Genomic DNA, 19194 nt, shown 5'->3' with positions numbered 1-19194 from the left:
TGCCAATAAAGGTCTTAACAAAGATAGAAAGACACTCACAGCCCTTAAATTCCCAGGATTTTTCCAGCTTTAGGGACATAGCAAAAATGTAATTGAGCACATGCAACCCCTTCTCCTGCGCGCATTTAAAATCATAAAAAATATACTTTTGGGCTTTCTAATGCGATCCATAAAACAGAGGTGGCTGTGTACATTACCAGCGATCAAACCCTGACACGGCTTACAGCGCCTCCCTTTACACCTGTGCCGCTTGTCCATGTAAGACTGACACTTATCACACAAAGTTTTAGGCCGGCATTCAACTTGTTTTTTCGATGCACAGTCGACGTGTCTGTCTAAACACTCCTTGGACCGACAATACAGTCGACAGCTAGGACACCTCAGCAGCACGCCCACGCTGTCCGAGCACGTTACGCTCAAGCAGAGGCGGCAACAATACCTGCAAGAGTGGTAGTGACTGTACACTGTGTGGTAAAACTCACAATAATTTTTTGCACCCAACAACTTTTTCACGTCCAGAACCCCATACTAATGCTCATCGCACAACAGGATCAAAAACGTCTTGGAGTACACTGGGCCCCCCAGTTTAAAAAAGCCCCAGCCCCCTTTCGCCGCATAAAGCACCACCTTTATGTTTCAGAGTAACAGCCGTGTTAGTCTGTATTCGCAAAAAGAAAAGGAGGACTTGTGGCACCTTAGAGACTAACCAATTTATTTGAGCATGAGCTTTCGTGAGCTACAGCTCACTTCATCGGATGCATACTGTGCAAACTGCAGAAGACATTATATACACACAGAGACCATGAAACAATACCTCCTCCCACCCCACTCTCCTGCTGGTAACAGCTTATCTAAAGTGACCATCAAGTCGGGCCATTTCCAGCACAAATCCAGGTTCTCTCACCCTCTGCCCCCCCCCCCCCCCCCCCAAACTCACTCTACTGCTGGTAATAGCCTATCCAAAGTGACCACTCTCCTTACAACGTGCATGACAATCAAGGTGGGCCATTTCCAGCATAAATCCAAGTTTAACCAGAACGTCGGGGGGGGGGGAGGTAGGAAAAAAACAAGGGGAAATAGGCTACCTTGCATAATGACTTAGCCACTCCCAGTCTCTATTTAAGCCTAAATTAATAGTATCCAATTTGTAAATGAATTCCAATTCAGCAGTTTCTCGCTGGAGTCTGGATTTGAAGTTTTTTTGTTGTAAGATAGCGACCTTCATGTCTGTGATTGCGTGACCAGAGAGATTGAAGTGTTCTCCGACTGGTTTATGAATGTTATAATTCTTGACATCTGATTTGTATCCATTTATTCTTTTACGTAGAGACTGTCCAGTTTGACCAATGTACATGGCAGAGGGGCATTGCTGGCACATGATGGCATATATCACATTGGTGGATGTGCAGGTGAACGAGCCTCTGATAGTGTGGCTGATGTTATTAGGCCCTGTGATGGTGTCCCCTGAATAGATATGTGGGCACAGTTGGCAACGGGCTTTGTTGCAAGGATAGGCTTCCTGGGTTAGTGGTTCTGTTGTGTGGTATGTGGTTGTTGGTGAGTATTTGCTTCAGGATTGGGGGGCTGTCTGTAGGCAAGGACTGGCCTGTGTCCCAAGATTTGTGAGAGTGTTGGGTCATCCTTCCGGAAAGGTTGTAGATCCTTAATAATGCGTTGGAGGGGTTTTAGTTGGGGGCTGAAGGTGACGGCTAGTGGCGTTCTGTTATTTTCTTTGTTAGGCCTGTCCTGTAGTAGGTGACTTCTGGGAACTCTTCTGGCTCTATCAATCTGTTTCTTCACTTCCGCAGGTGGGTATTGTAGTTGTAAGAATGCTTGATAGAGATCTTGTAGGTGTCTCTCTGTCTGAGGGGTTGGAGCAAATGCGGTTGTATCGCAGAGCTTGGCTGTAGACAATGGATCGTGTGGTGTGGTCAGGGTGAAAGCTGGAGGCATGTAGGTAGGAATAGCGGTCAGTAGGTTTCCGGTATAGGGTGGTGTTTATGTGACCTTTTGTTTATTAGCACTGTAGTGTCCAGGAAGTGGATCGCTTGTGTGGACTGGACCAGGCTGAGGTTGATGGTGGGATGGAAATTGTTGAAATCATGGTGGAATTCCTCAAGGGCTTCTTTTCCATGGGTCCAGATGATGAAGATGTCATCAATATAGCAGCAAGTAGAGTAGAGGCATTAGGGGACGAGAGCTGAGGAAGCGTTGTTCTAAATCAGCCATAAAAATGTTGGCTTACTGTGGGGCCATGCGGGTACCCATAGCAGTGCCGCTGATCTGAAGGTATACATTGTCCCCAAATGTAAAATAGTTATGGGTAAGGACAAAGTCACAAAGTTCAGCCACCAGGTTAGCCGTGACATTATCGGGGATAGTGCTCTTGATGGCTTGTAGTCCATCTTTGTGTGGAATGTTGGTGTAGGGGGCTTCTACATCCATAGTGGCCAGGATGGTGTTATCAGGAAGATCACCAGTGGATTGTAGTTTCCTCAGGAAGTCAGTGGTGTCTCGAAGGTAGCTGGGAGCGTGGTAGCGTAGGGCCTGAGGAGGGAGTCTACATAGCCAGACAATCCTGCTGTCAGGCTGCCAATGCCTGAGATGATGGTATGTTGACTCCTAAATGCTGTTCAAACGTTGCTACGTCACTGAGCAGAACCTTTTTTTGATCTGACCGCCCCAGTTTCTCATGCAACTGTCTCGCCCCCACTAACAATTCCACATCCGTAGGTTTACGGTCAGACATGACGGCCAAGAGCCCGCCTGCAAAACACAGGTTTGTACCGGTGTAAGTCAGGTCTACTAAACATTGTCTCTTTTTATGGACAATTTGAGTACTGAGGATAGAATTTAAAACTCTATGACCTGCCCCCGCCCACCGTTTTTACAACTGTCACAACGAGACGCAACATCCCATCGACATGCAACTCTCTATTGCTCTGTAGCAGCTTTGAGGTCTGATTGAAGAAATCCTCAGCAGACAGCTCATCCCTAGTTCAGACCGAAAACAAAGGGTTAGTTAAATTACGGCTCTAAACGTAACTGAACATAATCATCCGGGCCTACCCTACCATTAACGTCATCGAGAACTAACTGTATCCCCCTGTGTATGGCTTCAACAACCTGCTGAGCTGAATTTATTTGCTCAAGATTGACAGAACAAAATTCCTCACAATACACTGACCCCCCCCCCCAAATCTAGGTCATTCACGTTGCCAACTTCTCACTCTCTCCCTATATACCTCTGCATTTTCAGGGTTACTTGGGGGTTCCTCTACAGGACCATCAGTGGCATCTTCTACATCACATGCTCTTTGAGAGTCAGATTCCCAGGGGCCTCCATGAGGGTCATCAGGAGTAGACAGGGACCCATCTAGAGAGCCTTCTGGGGAATTTTCTAAATCAGACTCTGTGTGAGAGTCACCACCACCCCGCAGGTCAGATTCCGTCTCCCCATTTTCAGACAAGCCAGTCTGAGAGCCTCCAGTAGGGGGCATCTCTTCGTTTTGTTTTTTTCCTCATTACCTCTTTAGCCTTTTTTAAAATTTTTACAGTGACCCTCACCTGGAACTTTTTGGCAGCCATCTGTTTATCCCCCAAGCGCTGTCCCCGCTTTTGTTCACACCTTAGCTGATGTGTACCCTTGAGGGTGCCCCTTTTACCCAAGCCCCTTTCCAGGAATATTCAGGCCTGCTCAGAGCCACCCTTTGGAAAAATTGAAGTATTTTTCAAAAAGTCACCCACAAGAGCTTTTGGATTTTTGATATAGTTTCCAGCCCTCCCTTCTTTTAGAACCCCTGAGGATACAGTGTCCATCAGTTTTCTGAATGAAGCATCAGACTGTTCCCAAATACTAGAAAATGGGGGAGCTGTGATGATCTTATGGTGTTGGGAGAATGGTTTGTCAGTCCTTGGTTTTTTATTCACAACCCCAAGAGCGTGTGCTCCATGTTTGTGAATGTGGGCTTTTTCGCTCACAGTTTTCTCAGGGCTTGGTGTGGTGGTGGCCACTGAGGAACTGGAGTTGTGTTTGCGTGGTTGGTTTTTACCCAAGTCTTTTGTTTTGTCCTTGGGTTTGAAGTATATGAGGTTTGGACTGCCCTGATGCTTCATCTGCACTCTTGTGCTGTTTTGTGTTGGCGTTGGTAAAGGTCTCAAAGCAGATTCCTGGCTCTTTGGCTGTTCTGCTGGAGGTGTCCCTCTAGCTCTGACTAGAGCATTGTCAGGAGAGCTGCACATGCCTGATTAGGGGGAAACAAACATTTTACAAAACTTAACTTTACCATCTTTCTCACCCACCCCTATGTACGTACTTAAAATAAACAACCTCATAAAACAACCAAACCAATAAGCAAACTATATTTACTGGGCTTCATCCATCCGTCACTGATGCTGGTGAATTTTCCTTTTCAGCTGTCTCTTTCCTTTTTCTTTTGAGCTTGTTTACCCTCTGGTCTAAAGATCTCTCATGTTTTGACCGTACTGTGGAGCAGACAACATGATTATTATAAAACACATGAAACTGTCTTGTAAACTTAAAAAATAAAATACTCATTAGGGTGTTTTTCTATTTAAAAAGTCATAGCTTTAAAACAAAATAATCCATTTCAGGCTGTACAACAAACACAGGTTTTGAGTTTATTTCTACCACTTTAAAATACATCTCATTTTGCAGAATAAATACCAAACTGCCTTAAAAACCAATTTTTAAAATCCATTTTAAAACACATTTTGCACAGAAATTCCTGTTAGTTTGAAACACACCAAACCAATACTTTGCAGCCATATGCTTTTTTTAAAAATACCACCTATGTTTTTCACAAACTCAGACACAAACACACACACCCCAGCAGTTTAAAACACCAAACCAAATACCTTTTTAAACACCCACACTTATCTCTAGCTTAGGCTCCTGAATCACTAACAATTTAAATATTAAAGCCAACTCTTTTAAGAAGACAAACAACCCCATTTTTAAAAAATCTCATTTTTTTTGCAGAATAAAAACCTAACTGCTTTTAAAAACCAACTTTTAAAAACCATTTAGCACAGAAAAACACTCTGTTAGTTTGAAACACACCATACCATCAGCTTGCAGCCATAAAACCCCAGCAGTTTAAAACCAACAGTTTGCAACAATATACTTTTCAATAAACCCACATGCATTTAAAAGCCAATTGCAGAAAATTACCTTCTACCACAGGATGAAGGGTTGCTAGCACATGGTTGTTCTGTTTTCCCCCATGTGTGTTTGGGCCTTTGGGTTAAAGAACAAGCAAACATTTTAGTTCGTATTATTCCTGAAATGCATCAACCCCCTATACAATCTGTGTAATACCTGAAGTTTTTTAATTTAACAGTAGTAAGCACAACTTTCATTAAAAATGGTTTTTGGCTTTTACCACCTTGGCCTGGTGGTGAAATCAGCTTAAAGTTACTAGTTCTATGCTCAACAGATCACACTGCAATTAAGATAGGTACCATTATTTAGTAAGGACAGCATGGCCAAAGAGTGACATTATATATGTAACCCTTCTGCCCATCTGATTTGGCAGCAACAAGGGCCAGGTTCAGTATCTAGGGGTTCTGTTTCAATAACACGATGCAAAACCAGCTTGAGCCCCCCCGCCCCAGGGACCTGGGACAATTACATACCACCCACCCAGTGCACCTCTCAGAGGCAATACTTCCCCTCTTGCAAGCACAGAGTCTGAATGTAGCAAAAGCCTTTTAATAAAGGAGGGAAACAATGCGGCATTATGTTGGGGAAACACCACAAACAGGATTCATACCACAAACCATGAGCAAAAGACCCACCCCCAAGTATGTTTGGCACTGTCCTTTTCCCCTCAGGGTCTGAAGTCCAGCAACCCAAAAGTCACCCCCCCCCCCCCACAGTTTCTGTCCTTGGTCAGTGCAGCCTCCAGAGTTCAGAAGTTCATCTGCAGAGTTTACCTCCCAGCCTGGGTGGAAGTGGAGGGAGGTATGGGGGGCATCTTACATGTTCCGCTGCTTGGGTCGACGGCAGAGTACCACGCCTCTCCATGGGGTCCTGCTGCAGTCTTCACCGCCAGCTGCACCTCTCTCTGCTATCCGCTCTGCATGCCTCTTTGCCAGCCATCCTGCTGTCCGCTCCACTCTGCCAGCCACCCTGCTATCCACTCCACACACCTCTCCGCCAGCCATCCTGCTGTCTGCTCTGCATGCCTCTCTACCAGCCATCATGCTGTCCACTCTGCATGCCTCTCCACCAGCCATCCTGCTGTCCGCGCCTCTTCACCAGCCGCCCTGCTATCCACTAGCCATCCTGCTAGCCACTCTGCAACTTGTCTTCAGGCCCTGCCCTTAACACAGCTCTCAGCAAGTTTAGCTAATAGTAGGAGAGCCTCAGTACTGGTGCACCACTAGCCCAAAGTAGGTCGAAAGCAAAGACCTAGGTATCAGTGGTTTCAGCTCTACAGCATGTAACAAGACTCCTAATGGAATCAAAATTAGCTCTATTATTACACAGCGGAGGAGAAAGGGAAGGAGATTACAACAGTGTTTAGTGATTACAAAAGGAACCCACACCACCAGTTACACCTACCTATCCCCAATCTTTCTCAAGTCATTGGGTTTTGGAACCCATGTCCCTTGCCTAGTGAGTACTACTTAGTGGAGGGTGACTCCCTCCATCATAAAATGCCAAGTACAGTTCTACTGTCCCTGATTCACATAACCAGGATAACAACCCTCTATTACTCCTGCCCCAATAACAAAGAGACTGGGGATCCCACAGCAGCCAAAGTGACCATTTGGGCAGGCAGTCCATCGTGCTGGGATGGGTGGGTGTGCCCATGCAAATGAGATCAGCCCCTGAAGTCCTTTTCCACAGCTCACCACCAGATGTCAGGGTAGAGCTCATTCTGACTCTGCTTACTCTGTCTTAGGGCTTGACTCTGCTTACATATAATATAATACCTCCTCTTGCAGTCCAGCAGCAATTCAATTCAAGATAGTTTCTGCTGAAAGAGAACAGTCTTCAAAAAACTGAGGTTTTTATACCATCCTAACTCTTTGTTTCAAACAGACCTCAAAAGTCTGTAATTAGCAGGTTGATTTGATCACAACTCTGAATTAATAGATACTTAAGGACTTTAGGCCCCCTGCCCCTAACATTCCCTTTTGTGATCTGGGGTGGGGGAATTAAGTTGTCTGCACAACTGGGCTGCTTTTGGCTAATTTTTTTTTCTTTTAGTTAAAATACATTTTTCTGTTTCAATGAAAAAAATAGTAAATCGCCATATACAACAATCCTTAATGTTACTGTACCCATTCCCAAGTTGGGGCCCCTTGCAGATATCAGTGAATGTCTTCGGACTTGTTTGTTTGTTTTTTAAACATGTTTCTTTCATGCTTAAAGTTTGGGGGTTGTTTTTGAAACAAAATGGGTGTATCACAACCATAGTAAGCACCCTACAAATACCCAGAGCTTTTAAATGTTTGATTGTCTTTAGAGCACATGCTTGTTCTAAAGTATGGTGGAGGTTTGTGAGCCCTTGAAACATTTCAGTTTTGGGTTAGACCCTTGTTTATTTTTGTGACTATATTATTTTAATGACTTTGAGTTGCTAGAAAGAGTGAGCCATAGCGTTCAACTAACTCCTGGGTTATATTTAAACTGTCCAGTAATGTTCTACAAACTTCTGGGGTCATATTTAAACTGTCCAGTAGAGTTCTACCAACTCCTGGGGATATATTTAAACTGTCCAATAGCATCTGCGAATTTCTGAGGTTTTATTTCATTTCATATTAATCAGAGCTCACCATCCTCGCCCACCTACCTCCCTTACAATGTGTGTACCACCGTCAAATTTAATTACTGATCACTAATATGATTAACCCTGATGGCAACAAGGGTGGGTAATCTCAGTCACCCTGGCTATTCCGTGGGGGGTTGGTTAAAGCCATTCAGTTCAATACGGTGGGTCAGCTCTATTGTACTCAAACACATGTCGGAACTATCCCTGGTTTTTTTAAATTGTAAATATTACCCAAAATTGAGCCAGCTAGTAAGCTTAGGGAGGACTAATGACCCACCAGAGTTTAGCAGAAAGCAGCACGTTTATTATACTGATAGCTAAGCTCAAAAGAAGGGATGGGGGGTGGGGTGTCACACTCACACTCGCATGCTCATGCTCCCAGGACAGGCACAGCACTGGAGACGTCAGGATCCTTCAAGTTAAGTGTCCCACAGCGCAGCGATGGACGGTGCGATGAAGGTAAGTCTTCCCGAGGCACGATGGAATACAACATGGCAAACCACTGGCCAGGCGGTCTGGGTGAAGGGCCTTCATGGGAGGTCCAAGTTTGTGAGTGCACTCCTGAGCACATGGGCCCTTCCCCTTTTAAGGACCTGCTCCTCTTGGCCTGCGACTAGGGATGACTTGGCTGCGTCTGGTTGGTCACACTCCACCCAAGCCAGTGTCCATGCATTGGGTGTGTGAGCGCTACCTAATTAGCATCCCAGACACCTTGTCTACCTGGGAGCTCATCTGATCTTCCAGCTGTTCAAGCAGCTCATTCATCCCACAAGCATTCCAGGAGGGATGGGGAGGGGGAAAGCCACTTCACAGGTATTCAGAGAGGGAGAGGAGACAAAGGGGCCGGCAGGAGTGTAACAGACTTTTTGAGCACTGTGACTGGGCAAGGCCAAATGGCTATAGAAAAGTAGTGGAGATAGATATATTAGCTCCAGGCTAAACAAATCCCTGGTACCAGGATAAGTGAAATGGCAGGTGCTCCAGGTCAATTAAGACACCTGGGGCCAATTAAGAACTTTCCAGAAGGCAGGGAGAATGCGAGGTTGATTGGGACACCTGAAGCCCATCAGGGGCTGGCTGAAACTGGTTAAAAGCCTCCCAGTTAGTCAGGTGGGTGTGCATGTCAGGAGCTGTGGGAGGAAGTTGCACTGTTGGAGAGGCTGAGTAGTACACACCATATCAGGCACAAGGAAGGAGGCCCTGAGGTAAGGGTGAAGTGGAGCTTGAGGAAGTGAGGGCTGCTGTGGGGGAAGTAGCCCAGGGAATTGTACATGTCATGTTTCTAAAAGGTCAGCTACCATAGCTGATACTATTAGGGTCCCTGGGCTGGAGCCCGGAGTAGAGGGTGGGCCCGGGCTCCCCCCACCCGCACCTTTGTCCCCTGATAAATCACTGAGACTGGGAGACAACAGAGACTGTGCAAGGAAGGATAAGTTCTCCTCACCTCCCTCGCTGGCTTATGGTGAAAATGGCTCAGTAGACTGTGACCCTTGTCCCTAGAGAAAGAAGGGTTATGTGGAGGGTCACAGTGAGCCTCTGAGGCTAGCGAAATCCGCCAGGAAATGTGGGACCCACGGAGGCAAGGACAGAGCTCTGTCACAGCATAAAGGTTATACATAGCATAGTCATACAGAGCATACAGATCACTGCTGCTCCTACAACAGTAAACACATTTTAGGGTCCCTCTCCCACACATAAGATTCTACAACATACATTTCAGCTTTTTGCTGTAAATGGGTCTCTTTTACACAAAGACACAAAAGCCAGGTTCTCACAAACTATTTTTGTTATTTAAAAGACATACAGCTCCTTGAAAACAAACCAAGATGCTCCATTAAAACTATTAGCTCATTCAAGGGCCACAGAGACCTTCTAACAGAAACACAGATAGCCACAAAGCCCTTTTCAATAGATTTTTTTAAAATTTACAGCTACCAAGTTTTATATCGCATGTTTGTCCCCTCACCATTCTCTAACTTAATCCTTTTAGATTTCTTTAGCAGGGTTCTGTAACTTTTTGTGCGGACCAGATGGTCAATATAACGCTATAAGCAGGCATCTTCCGGTTTGGTCATTTTCTTTAAAACACTTCAGGGTCTCCACTGAATTGCACAGCATTTATCAAGGTCACCCCTTGTGCTAAATGTTCTTGAGTTCAGCACAGACATTGCATAGCATCACCTATGGCAATAACAGTGTTTAAGAAGCTTTCCAAACACAGCTCAGCACACAAGCCCCGGAGCTTGCAGTTTATATCCATTGAAGTCCAGGCTACACAGTCCTGGTGCCGCTGGCCTGGCACGTCTATGACACAGCTCTCACAATCTTCGAAAATCTTTCCCTAAGACAGTGATTAAGGACAGCATAAACTGCAATGCGTACAAGAAAAGTATGACTTTTTTACACTCACGACGTGGCACTGGCTCAGTTAGTTCCATACCAAGCCTCCTCTTAAACTCCTCATAGCCGTTGTCCTCGGAGTCCTCTTCAACAATTTGTACTGGTGTTGAGCAAAAACAACGTGGGCCTGGTTCATCCTCATTGTTTGATGCAACACTGTCCAGGGCCTCCAGGTCCTCTAGAAAGGGATCGTCGAGCTGTCGAGAGACTTTCAGAAAAGAAACAAGTGTAAGTTCCCACTGCTTGTTTTTAGATTTACACAACACGAGTCCCTAACCCCATTGCACACATACACACACACAAATCCTCTAATGTTCCTTCTAAATTGTTCATTTACCTGAGCGACGTCTTTTCTGTTCACTTTGTCTGCTGGTGACTCCCCCGAGCTGCGTTCGCCTTCCTCCTCCAAGGGGGTGGACGACGAGAGGCCAGCACACTTATCGGGGTGTCTCATGAGCAGCTGGGTTTCGGGGTCAGGTTCTGACCTATCCATCAACGGCTGGGCAAAAGGGCTCCCCTTGGCTGCTCCCTCCTCCTCCTCGGAACTGACGCTGAAGTAGCGCTTTCTTTGAGGATGCTCGAAGGCCCTCGGTGCTAAAACAAAGTCCAAAGTTTTCATGGGGGTGGTGAAGGAGTCCTTGTTTCCTCTCAGCATTTCCACGATTTCTACAACACACATTCTTAGTAAGAGATGGCCTCTTCTGCCCAGTGCTGGGACTTATGGGGTGCTGGTGCTGCACTCTGATTGGTAGAGGGTGGTGGGAGGAGTTCTTAGAGAGGTCACATGACCCTCTGCTGGGCAATTCATTCTGCCCCAGAACCTGCCCTATTTTGATCAAATCTGTTCTTGTGGTGGTCCTCTGTGGACAGAACCCATCCCAATTGGTAGAGGGTGGTGGGGGGAGTTCTTAGAGGGGTCACACGAACCACTTCCGGATGGGTCACCCTGCCCCAGAACTCCCCCGATAGGTCAAATATCCTCTCGGGGTGGTCCCCAGCAGCTGAAACCCATCCTGATTGGTAGAGGGCGGTGGGCGGAGTTGTTAGAGGGGGTCACACGACCCACTTCTGGATGGGTCAACCCTCCCTGGAACTCCCCCTGATTGGTCAAATCACCTCTTGGGGTAGTTCTACCAGGGCAAAACCCATCCTGATTGGTAGAGGGCAGTGGGAGGAGTTCTTAGAGGGGTCACATGACAGACCTGGCTTCTGATCATGTGTCCAGATTGACCCCGGATGTAATACCCCACGGGCAGGACTTTTGGTGACAGGTGGGCGGGACTTAAGGGTAAAGGGGCAGGGTTAACATTTGATTGACGGTAGGCCCCTTATACTACTTTGGTGCCACTACCTTTTTGTCATTACTGTTTGTTTAAGTAGTGGGAGGGCAGAGTGAGGGGAAATGGCAGGATTGGGGCGCAGAGTTTTTTAAAAATAAGGAGACAGAGGGAAGGGGAAGAGGCACAGCAACACCTCCCCTGCCAAGCTAGTCACTCACTGTCAAGTGTTTTTCCGGAATCACAACAGAGCAGATTCTCAAGGAGGGATTCAAAGAAAGATCAGGTGTTGGTTGGACAGATTTTCTCAAGGAGTTTTCTCCATACAGATAGGGCAGCATGGGAGAAAATGCAAAGGTAAAAAGTTAAAGATGTTTCCCTTAATCCAAGTATTTGTAACAGTTCTCCTGAGGAAGAGCAGGAGGTAGGTGTGGTGCCAGCCAATCATTATTCTGTGCTATTCCCTTGCCTTGTGCCTGTTCCTTGAATTCTCTGTGCCCCATGAATCAAGTACACTTGTTTCCAAGGAGCCCTCCTGCTGCTGATAGCACTGATGGGCACGGTGTGTGCAGGACCTCCTGCTACCGCAAGAGAGGGTCGTGGCCTACTCAGGAAGCCCTGTGCTCTGCCTCTACCACTAAGAATCATGGTCTAGACAGGAAACCCCAAGGCCTGGGTGAAAGTAACATAAAGCCCTTACTGGTACAGGGGCCTGACTCTGGGCCCCTGGAAAGGGCGGGGCCTTGGGCAGAAGGGGCAGGGCAGGGGGGCAGCTTCCCCCAGCCAGCGCATCCACGCTCCCTGGCCTGTGCTGCCCGGGGCTCCGGCGGAGATTTAAATTTTAAATTGCTGGCTCTGGGGCAGCTGCCCCTTTTGTGCCCCCCATTGGCAGCCTGGGTTGGGGGGGCAATGATGTTAAAGAGCTGTCGTGGCAGCGCTTTAATGTCGTCTGTGTACGGGCCGCTACCGGCAGCCACTTTTTACTGGTCTGTTGTACCGGCCCACTTTCCCCCCTGCCCCAAGGCCTATTAGTAGAAGAACTGTCAATATTTCAGATGCTGCTGAGTAATTCTTCTTCTATAAAGCTGATCTGAGCGACACAACCTGGTTCTAGTGAGTTGTCCTTCTCTGTAATTGGGCATGTCCTATACTGGGAATTGGTCTTGTAATGATCACCTTTCCACAAGAGATTTCTTTCCTAGTTTATAAAATAACCTGCCTCTAATGTCTCTCAGTTCATGTTTAATATGATATAGAATCTATCAGGGCGAGAAACAGCACGACTACAGTTTGTGCAGAACTTTTCCTTCTGGCTCCGGAGATTGGGGGTTACCCGATGATCTGAGGCTGTGGTAAACCTGACATCAGGAGGGGGCTCATCACTCATATATGGTGATGTTTGTTGCTTTCGAGTTTTATTGGATGTTTTAGCTGCATAAAGTCAGAGATAAAACCACTGATAATAACTAAAAAGGCAGATGGGTTTGCTATTGGTTCCTTCTCACAGCTGATGCCAGCCTCTGAATCTATATATTTCCCTTCCCCTGCTTTGTTGTCACTTGTCAGACACAGAGGAGCCCTGGCAGGTGTTTAGGGGCAGCCAGTGCAGTGAGTGGGGGGACAGTAAATCAGGCTGGCAATGAAGGGACATCTCTCCACTCCAGTGCTGTGGCTTCTTCTCCTCACAATTCAGGACACAGCAGGTAAGTCTCCTCAGTGTATCACCGGGGAGCTGGGTTAACTGGAACTAGGGTGGTAACTTTTAGAGTCAGCTTTTTACCATCGGTACCTGGCTTGGACGTTGTGACTTTTCCTTTCGGGATTAGACCTTTCCACTGTTATCAAGGCGTTTGTAATCTTGAGCTTGGACTATTCAAATGACCCTAATGTAGGGCTGCACCTTAGAACCATTCAGAGAACGAAGCTGGTGCAATAGCAGCGACTCACTGATCAGCACATCTCGCTGGGAGCACGTTACAGCCGTGCTGGAGGGTCTGCACTAGCTGCCCAGCTCTGGGTGGAGGTTAAGGTGTTGGTGATGATTTATAAAGTCCTGAATGGTCTGGGACCAGCCTCCCTGAGAGATCCCCTCTCTCCCCGTGACGTACTGCCACAGCTCTGGTTAGCAGGGGCACCTGAGCTGGTTCCCCGTTTTTATAAAGGACGGGGTGGCTGGCAGGGTGCTGTCTGTGAGGGCTCCAGGACCCTGAAACTTGTTGTCTCCTTTGGGCCAAAATAGCCCAAATCTAGTGACCTTCTGGGCACACTACAACAGACACTTGTTTTGGGGGTGCGGGTGGGAAGGACCCAGGCTGTGCGTCACATAATGAGAAAAGGGTGGGAAGGAGTTTCTGTGGGTGTCTGGCTGGCTGAGTTCCTGTTGAAATGGTCACTTCATGCTGCAGGGATTTGAGTGTTATCCATGCCATCCAGATGCCTAGAGCCTTGGCTGGGCATTGCTTTAGTAATTTCAATCCCAATAAATACATCAATAATTTGGGATCCAACAGAAATGTCTGTTTGGTCCAGAATCCAACAGCTCCAAGGGCCAAGTCCTGGCTCCTCACTGCCCCATTCACTCACTGAAGCCAGTAGAAGTTTTTCAATTTTGAAGTGAGCAGGATTTATCCAAATAAACCCAGAGCTGATTCCTCCCAGAGAAGGGGTGTGTGCATGTGTTGGGGTGCAGTGTGCAATGCCCTGTTCCCATGGGGGTATCGGAAGCTCTACCAGCAGGAAAGATTTATCCTGCAGGAGCCCTGCCTCCCTCCCCCAGGGTTTCTGCTGGAGCAGAGAAGCTTTGAATCCTAGCTGGAGTCGAGAGAAGCCTGACCAGCACAAGCTGCATGGCAGAGGTGCTGCATCAGGGCCTCTCACGGCCACATTGGTTTCATTCCCTCAAGGCTGCCCCTGCCCAGTTCCAGGGCTGCTCTCATTCCTCCAGCACAGAGGGGACTGCAGGCTCCTTGCCATCCAGTGTCCCAGCTCCAGGAAGACTTAACTGCAATGGGGGAGGGGGAAGCAGATCATGAGGTACATCAGCATGTGCTGGTGCGTCTTAGGGAGTGAATCTGGCCCAAAGACTCCAAAACTGATCAGCAATAGGATTCAAATTGAATGTGGGACCCAGATATGATTCAAATAATGCAGTGATTGGAACCTGCTGGGCTGGTGTTAGCAGCACGAGAATGATCCATGTGTCTGGCAGGGCAGTGAACTGCTCAGCAGTAGCTGGTTCATGGGAACCCGATGTGCTGCTGCGCAGCCTGAGAAACTGACCCTGACCTTGACAATCAGCAAGGTCAGTCTCAATTATTGTCTCACCCCTGGTCTACACTAGGACTTTAGGTCGAATTTAGCAGTGTTAAATCAATGTAAACCTGCACCCGTCCAAACGATGAAGCCCTTTTTTTTGACTTAAAGGGCTCTTAAAATCGATTTCCTTACTTCACCCCTGACAAGTGGATTAGCGCTTAAATCGGCCTTGCTGGGTCGAATTTCGGGTACTGTGGACACAATTCAACGGTATTGGCCTCTGGGAGCTATCCCAGAGTGCTCCATTGTGACTGCTCTGGACAGCACTCTCAACTCAGATGCACGATTGTTTGCCGTTGCTCTGACGCCGGGAGGGGCGACTGAGGACACGGCTTACAGGGTTGGCTTACAGGGAGTTAAAATCAACAAAGGGGGTGGCTTTACATCAAGGAGTATTTCAGGCAGGACTTCACGGAGGGTTCCAATAAGAAATGGTGCACCTAAGCTATTGTTCTTATTGGAACAAGCAGGTTGGTCTGGCCTCTGATTGATACATGGCTAGATTTACCTCGCTGCACCTTCTCTGTGAGTGACTGCAGTGTGACCTAGAGGAATGAGTCCCCTAGATGGGGGGCGGGGTTGCAAATGAGTACAAAACAAATCTGGTCTATTTCTTGTTTTGATACACTCCATCTATCTTTTACATCTTTGGCTGGCAGTAGACGGTGCAGAAGGACTGCATGCCATCCACATCTCATGGCTGCCTGGCAGAAGATGGTACAATAGGACTGCTAGCAATTCGTATCGCCTGCCTGCTCACCATAAGATGGTTCAATAGGACTGACTGCAGGCCTAAAGAGAATGACCTGGTCAAGTCACTCCAAATTTAGTCCCTGCGCCCATGTCTGCCCAGGCGCTCCTGATCGACCTCACAGAGGCGACCAGGAGCACCTCGGACACGACGATGATGGCTACCAGTCCTACTGTACCGTCTGCTGCCACAAGGCAAGGGTTGCTGTTGCTGTGTAGCAATGCAGTACCACGTCTGCCAGCACCCAGGAGACATACGGTGCTGAGTGGGCTCCATGCTTGCCGTGGTATGGCGTCTGCATGGGTAACTCAGGAAAAAAGGTGCAAAACGATTGTCTGCCCTTTCTTTAGGGAGGGAGGGAGGGAAGGGGGGCCTGACAATATGTACCCAGAACCACCCACGACAATGTTTTAGCCCCATCAGGCATTGGGATCTCAACCCAGAATTCCAATGGGCAGCGGAGACTGCGGGAACTGTGGGATAGCTACCCACAGTGCAACACTCCGGAAGTCGACGCTTGCCTAGGTACTGTGGAAGCACTCAGCCGAGTTAATGACTTAATGCACTTAGAGCATTTTCTGTGGGGACACACACACTCGAATATATAAAACTGATTTCTAAAAAAACGACTTCTATAAATTCGACCTAATTTTGTAGTGTAGACATACCCTTAGAGAAAAACCTGCCCTGATCTATATTTCACAGATAGTTCAGTCACTGTGCATTGAGTAGGGGCTGGTACCCAGAAAATCCTTAGCTAACCAACCATCTAGCAGGTTACTTGGAGTTTATATTTCAGATTCCCAAGAAGTTCCTATATAATGTGCTGGGATTAGAGCCCATGACACAGCTGTACATGACCGGAAAGCATGGAATTCTGTGGTGACTTCTGCTGATCAGACTGACATTGCAGGGGACGGACAATTATTACCACGTGCGGGATAAATTACTGCATGATTGTGGGATGGTGTCATATAGTGATGCCAAGCACATGTTCAGCTCAGTGTATTTCTGTTGGATTTATAAGCAAATGTGCATCATCCCCTGAATATTTTTTATTTTCTATGGGAAATTTGACTGCTTCACATGATGCAGACACAGTGACATGGGGAGCATAAAATACTCTCCAGCTATTTGTGGGATAACGTCATATAGTGATACCAAGCACAAGCTCAGATCAAAGTTTTTTTTTTTTGATTGCTGAGGAAATGTGCATCATCTCTTTCATATTTTTTTATTTTCTATTGGAAATCTGAGTTTGCTTCACATGACACAGATGCAGTGATTTGGGGGAGTTTACAATATAGGGGATATCACCATGTAGCTACTCTTCCGTTTCCCTCAGTGCCCCAATTCTCCTCCCTAAGCCCTGAGTAGAGGCCAGGTCAATCTTTGCCAGAAGATCGTGTTTCACAATTATTGACCTCTTTACATTGTGTGGGAAAACTATTTTGTAAAATTCAGTGGGGTTCAGACCAACAAATGAGAATATATCAGGGGTGGGCCAAAGCTGCAGGTTTCACTCCCAGACCCAGATCTGAACTTCCCCAACGTTCAGAGTGCTGGGTGGGGTCATTCTTCCAAGTTGGGTCACAGAAGTGGAGCCAGCATATGAGAGGTGCCGTCTGTAAATGTGATTGTTATCCGGAAAGGTGCTGATGGCTGCCATTGGGGAGTCTTCGATCCTAAGACAATCACAGACCTCATGAAAGCCAATGGCAGGGCGAGAACTCTCTTTCAGGCTCAACAGATGGAGCAATCAAGATCCTTTATGTAGTAAAAACAGCTGCAGACAGTGGGGGCTACTGCCAAAGGCACTGGGCACATGGGCAGGGCAGAGCTAAGCGAGGGGTTTCCATTGTTGCCAATGCAGGGGCTAGGATACTGGCGTCAGACTGTGTCTGTTGCGGGGAGAAGCCAGTAGAAGGAGTTGTGACCGGGATCTTGGAAGCAGAAAAGAAACAAAGCCAGTTGGAGCTCACTGGAGGGGCAGGCTGGGGGATTTCTGAGCAAGGAAACTGCCGGCTGTTCTTAGTTTCTACTGGGCGCAGGGAAACAGAACTGTGTGTGCACTTAGCTAGAGCAGTGTTGCAGCCTTGGGTCCTGCCACAAGTGAACATCACGGAGTTAACTCCATTGAAAAAAAGCCCCTATTTTTCTCAGTGCAGATCAGGCCCCATGAGTTGCCTGTAGGACTGCACTGAAGTGAGCCGTACCTGAATAAATGCCCCTGTGGATAGCAGCAAAGTGAGTGTTTTGTATTTCCTTGGCATTAAAGGAGGAGGATGGTCTGGCCACGTACTGGTGTGAACTGCACTGTTCTCTGAGCTCCACGGAGGCTCCATAAACACGGTGTCCCTGGCTCAGCCATCCACCGCTGCAACCAGCCTGTTCCAGGGCTCACAGTGGAACTCTGCATGTAGCTGTAACTCCTGGGCGTTGTAATGATGCCTGGACTTGCTCCCAGTCTCAGGGACAGTCCTGGCTTTTCACACGCTGTCCTGTGGACCAGTTCTCCCAGCCAATATCCCAGGATTGTGTGGCAGGCAGTGGCCCCTCCTCACATTCCCTGTTAACTGCCTCCCTCCCAGCAGCCAGCTTTGTCTCTCCACAACCCCCAGAAATGCAAACAGCTGTAGAGACAACTGGGGACAGGGGTGGAGCTCAGAGCTACTGGGAGAAAAGCCAGTGTCAGGGAGTGGGGGCAGAGTCTGCTTCTCATGTTGGTAAGGAGCAGCCTGTACATGCAGGGCAGAGAGGCCAGGTAGAAAGGGGAGAAGAGAAGGGGGAAGAGCCCAGGGGAGGCGGGTGGGAAGAGACCAGTGGAAGAGGGAAATGTGTGGGGAGGTGGGGAGAGGAAACTCCTGTGGGGAGCACAAGGCTGTAATGCCAAGCTACACAGAACTAAAATTACGAGGTTATAAAAACCATCCAGTCATGTTACTCAGTCTGTCTCTGGACTGTAGAACCCCCCTCTATTCCTCGGCCCGCATGGGGGTGAGAACTGCAGACTGAAAAGTCACCATTTAATGCACCCAAACTGCACGACTCCCCCTGGCTGCTCAGCTGGAGACTGCGCTTACCCTCCCCTCACCCCTGAGACGGGAACTGCCGTCCATTGCCCAGCACTGCCTTCGCTCTCCCGTCCTGGTTCAGTTCCTCTGACAGACGAAGGGATGACTGGGAAATAGCTGGACAGCCACTGAGCTAATTCATGCAGCTTAGTTCACACTTACACACAGAACTTCTGTTACTGTTCAGGGGTGAGTTACAGATATTGGAGACCGTCACGCTGACATCAATCATTCACATCTGCTATAATGTCACCGTAACAGGGCAGGGTTGATTTAGCCATTTGCAAACAGCAACACTTCCCAGGCTTCCCCCACCCCACCCTTGCAACTTCTCTGCCTGAGGCGGGAAAGCACTGCCCCCATTCTAGAGCCCCCTCCCCTTCTCTCCTTTGCTCCTGCCCCCTCACACTCCTGATCCCATCCCCTGCCTACTCCAGACTCTGTTCCCTGCCCCGATACTCTCTCCTGTCCCCCTGCTCCAGAAGCCCTCCCCTCCCTCCTATCTACCAGCACCAGACTCCCCACACTCCATCCTGGTTCCTCCGTCCTTCCCAGTTCTCCCTCATCTCCCC

The 19194-nt window shown here is 47.9% G+C and overlaps 2 protein-coding genes across 3 annotated transcripts in view; one reads left to right on the top strand and one right to left on the bottom strand.

The window, feature by feature from the left end:
- The window catches only part of LOC102941373 (scavenger receptor cysteine-rich type 1 protein M130), a 1272625-nt gene that overhangs the window by 530567 nt on the left and 722864 nt on the right, over positions 1–19194 (bottom strand). The gene's annotated exons all lie outside the window — the stretch shown is intronic.
- The window catches only part of LOC122466655 (scavenger receptor cysteine-rich type 1 protein M130-like), a 45787-nt gene continuing 39632 nt past the window's right edge, over positions 13040–19194 (top strand). Inside the window, exon 1 of one of the 2 annotated variants that reach the window (XM_043551904.1) lies at positions 13040–13185. In XM_043551904.1, coding sequence (XP_043407839.1) covers positions 13122–13185 — 64 coding nt within the window. In that variant the 5' untranslated portion in view covers positions 13040–13121. The remainder of the gene's footprint in view (positions 13186–19194) is intronic. The other variant, XM_043551938.1, reaches the window with a different exon arrangement.

This window comes from Chelonia mydas, chromosome 1 (genome assembly GCF_015237465.2).
Source record: "Chelonia mydas isolate rCheMyd1 chromosome 1, rCheMyd1.pri.v2, whole genome shotgun sequence".
Lineage (NCBI taxonomy): Eukaryota > Metazoa > Chordata > Testudines > Cheloniidae > Chelonia > Chelonia mydas.
Note: the sequence above shows the minus strand (reverse complement) of the source record. Positions and strands in the feature narration are given on the sequence as shown.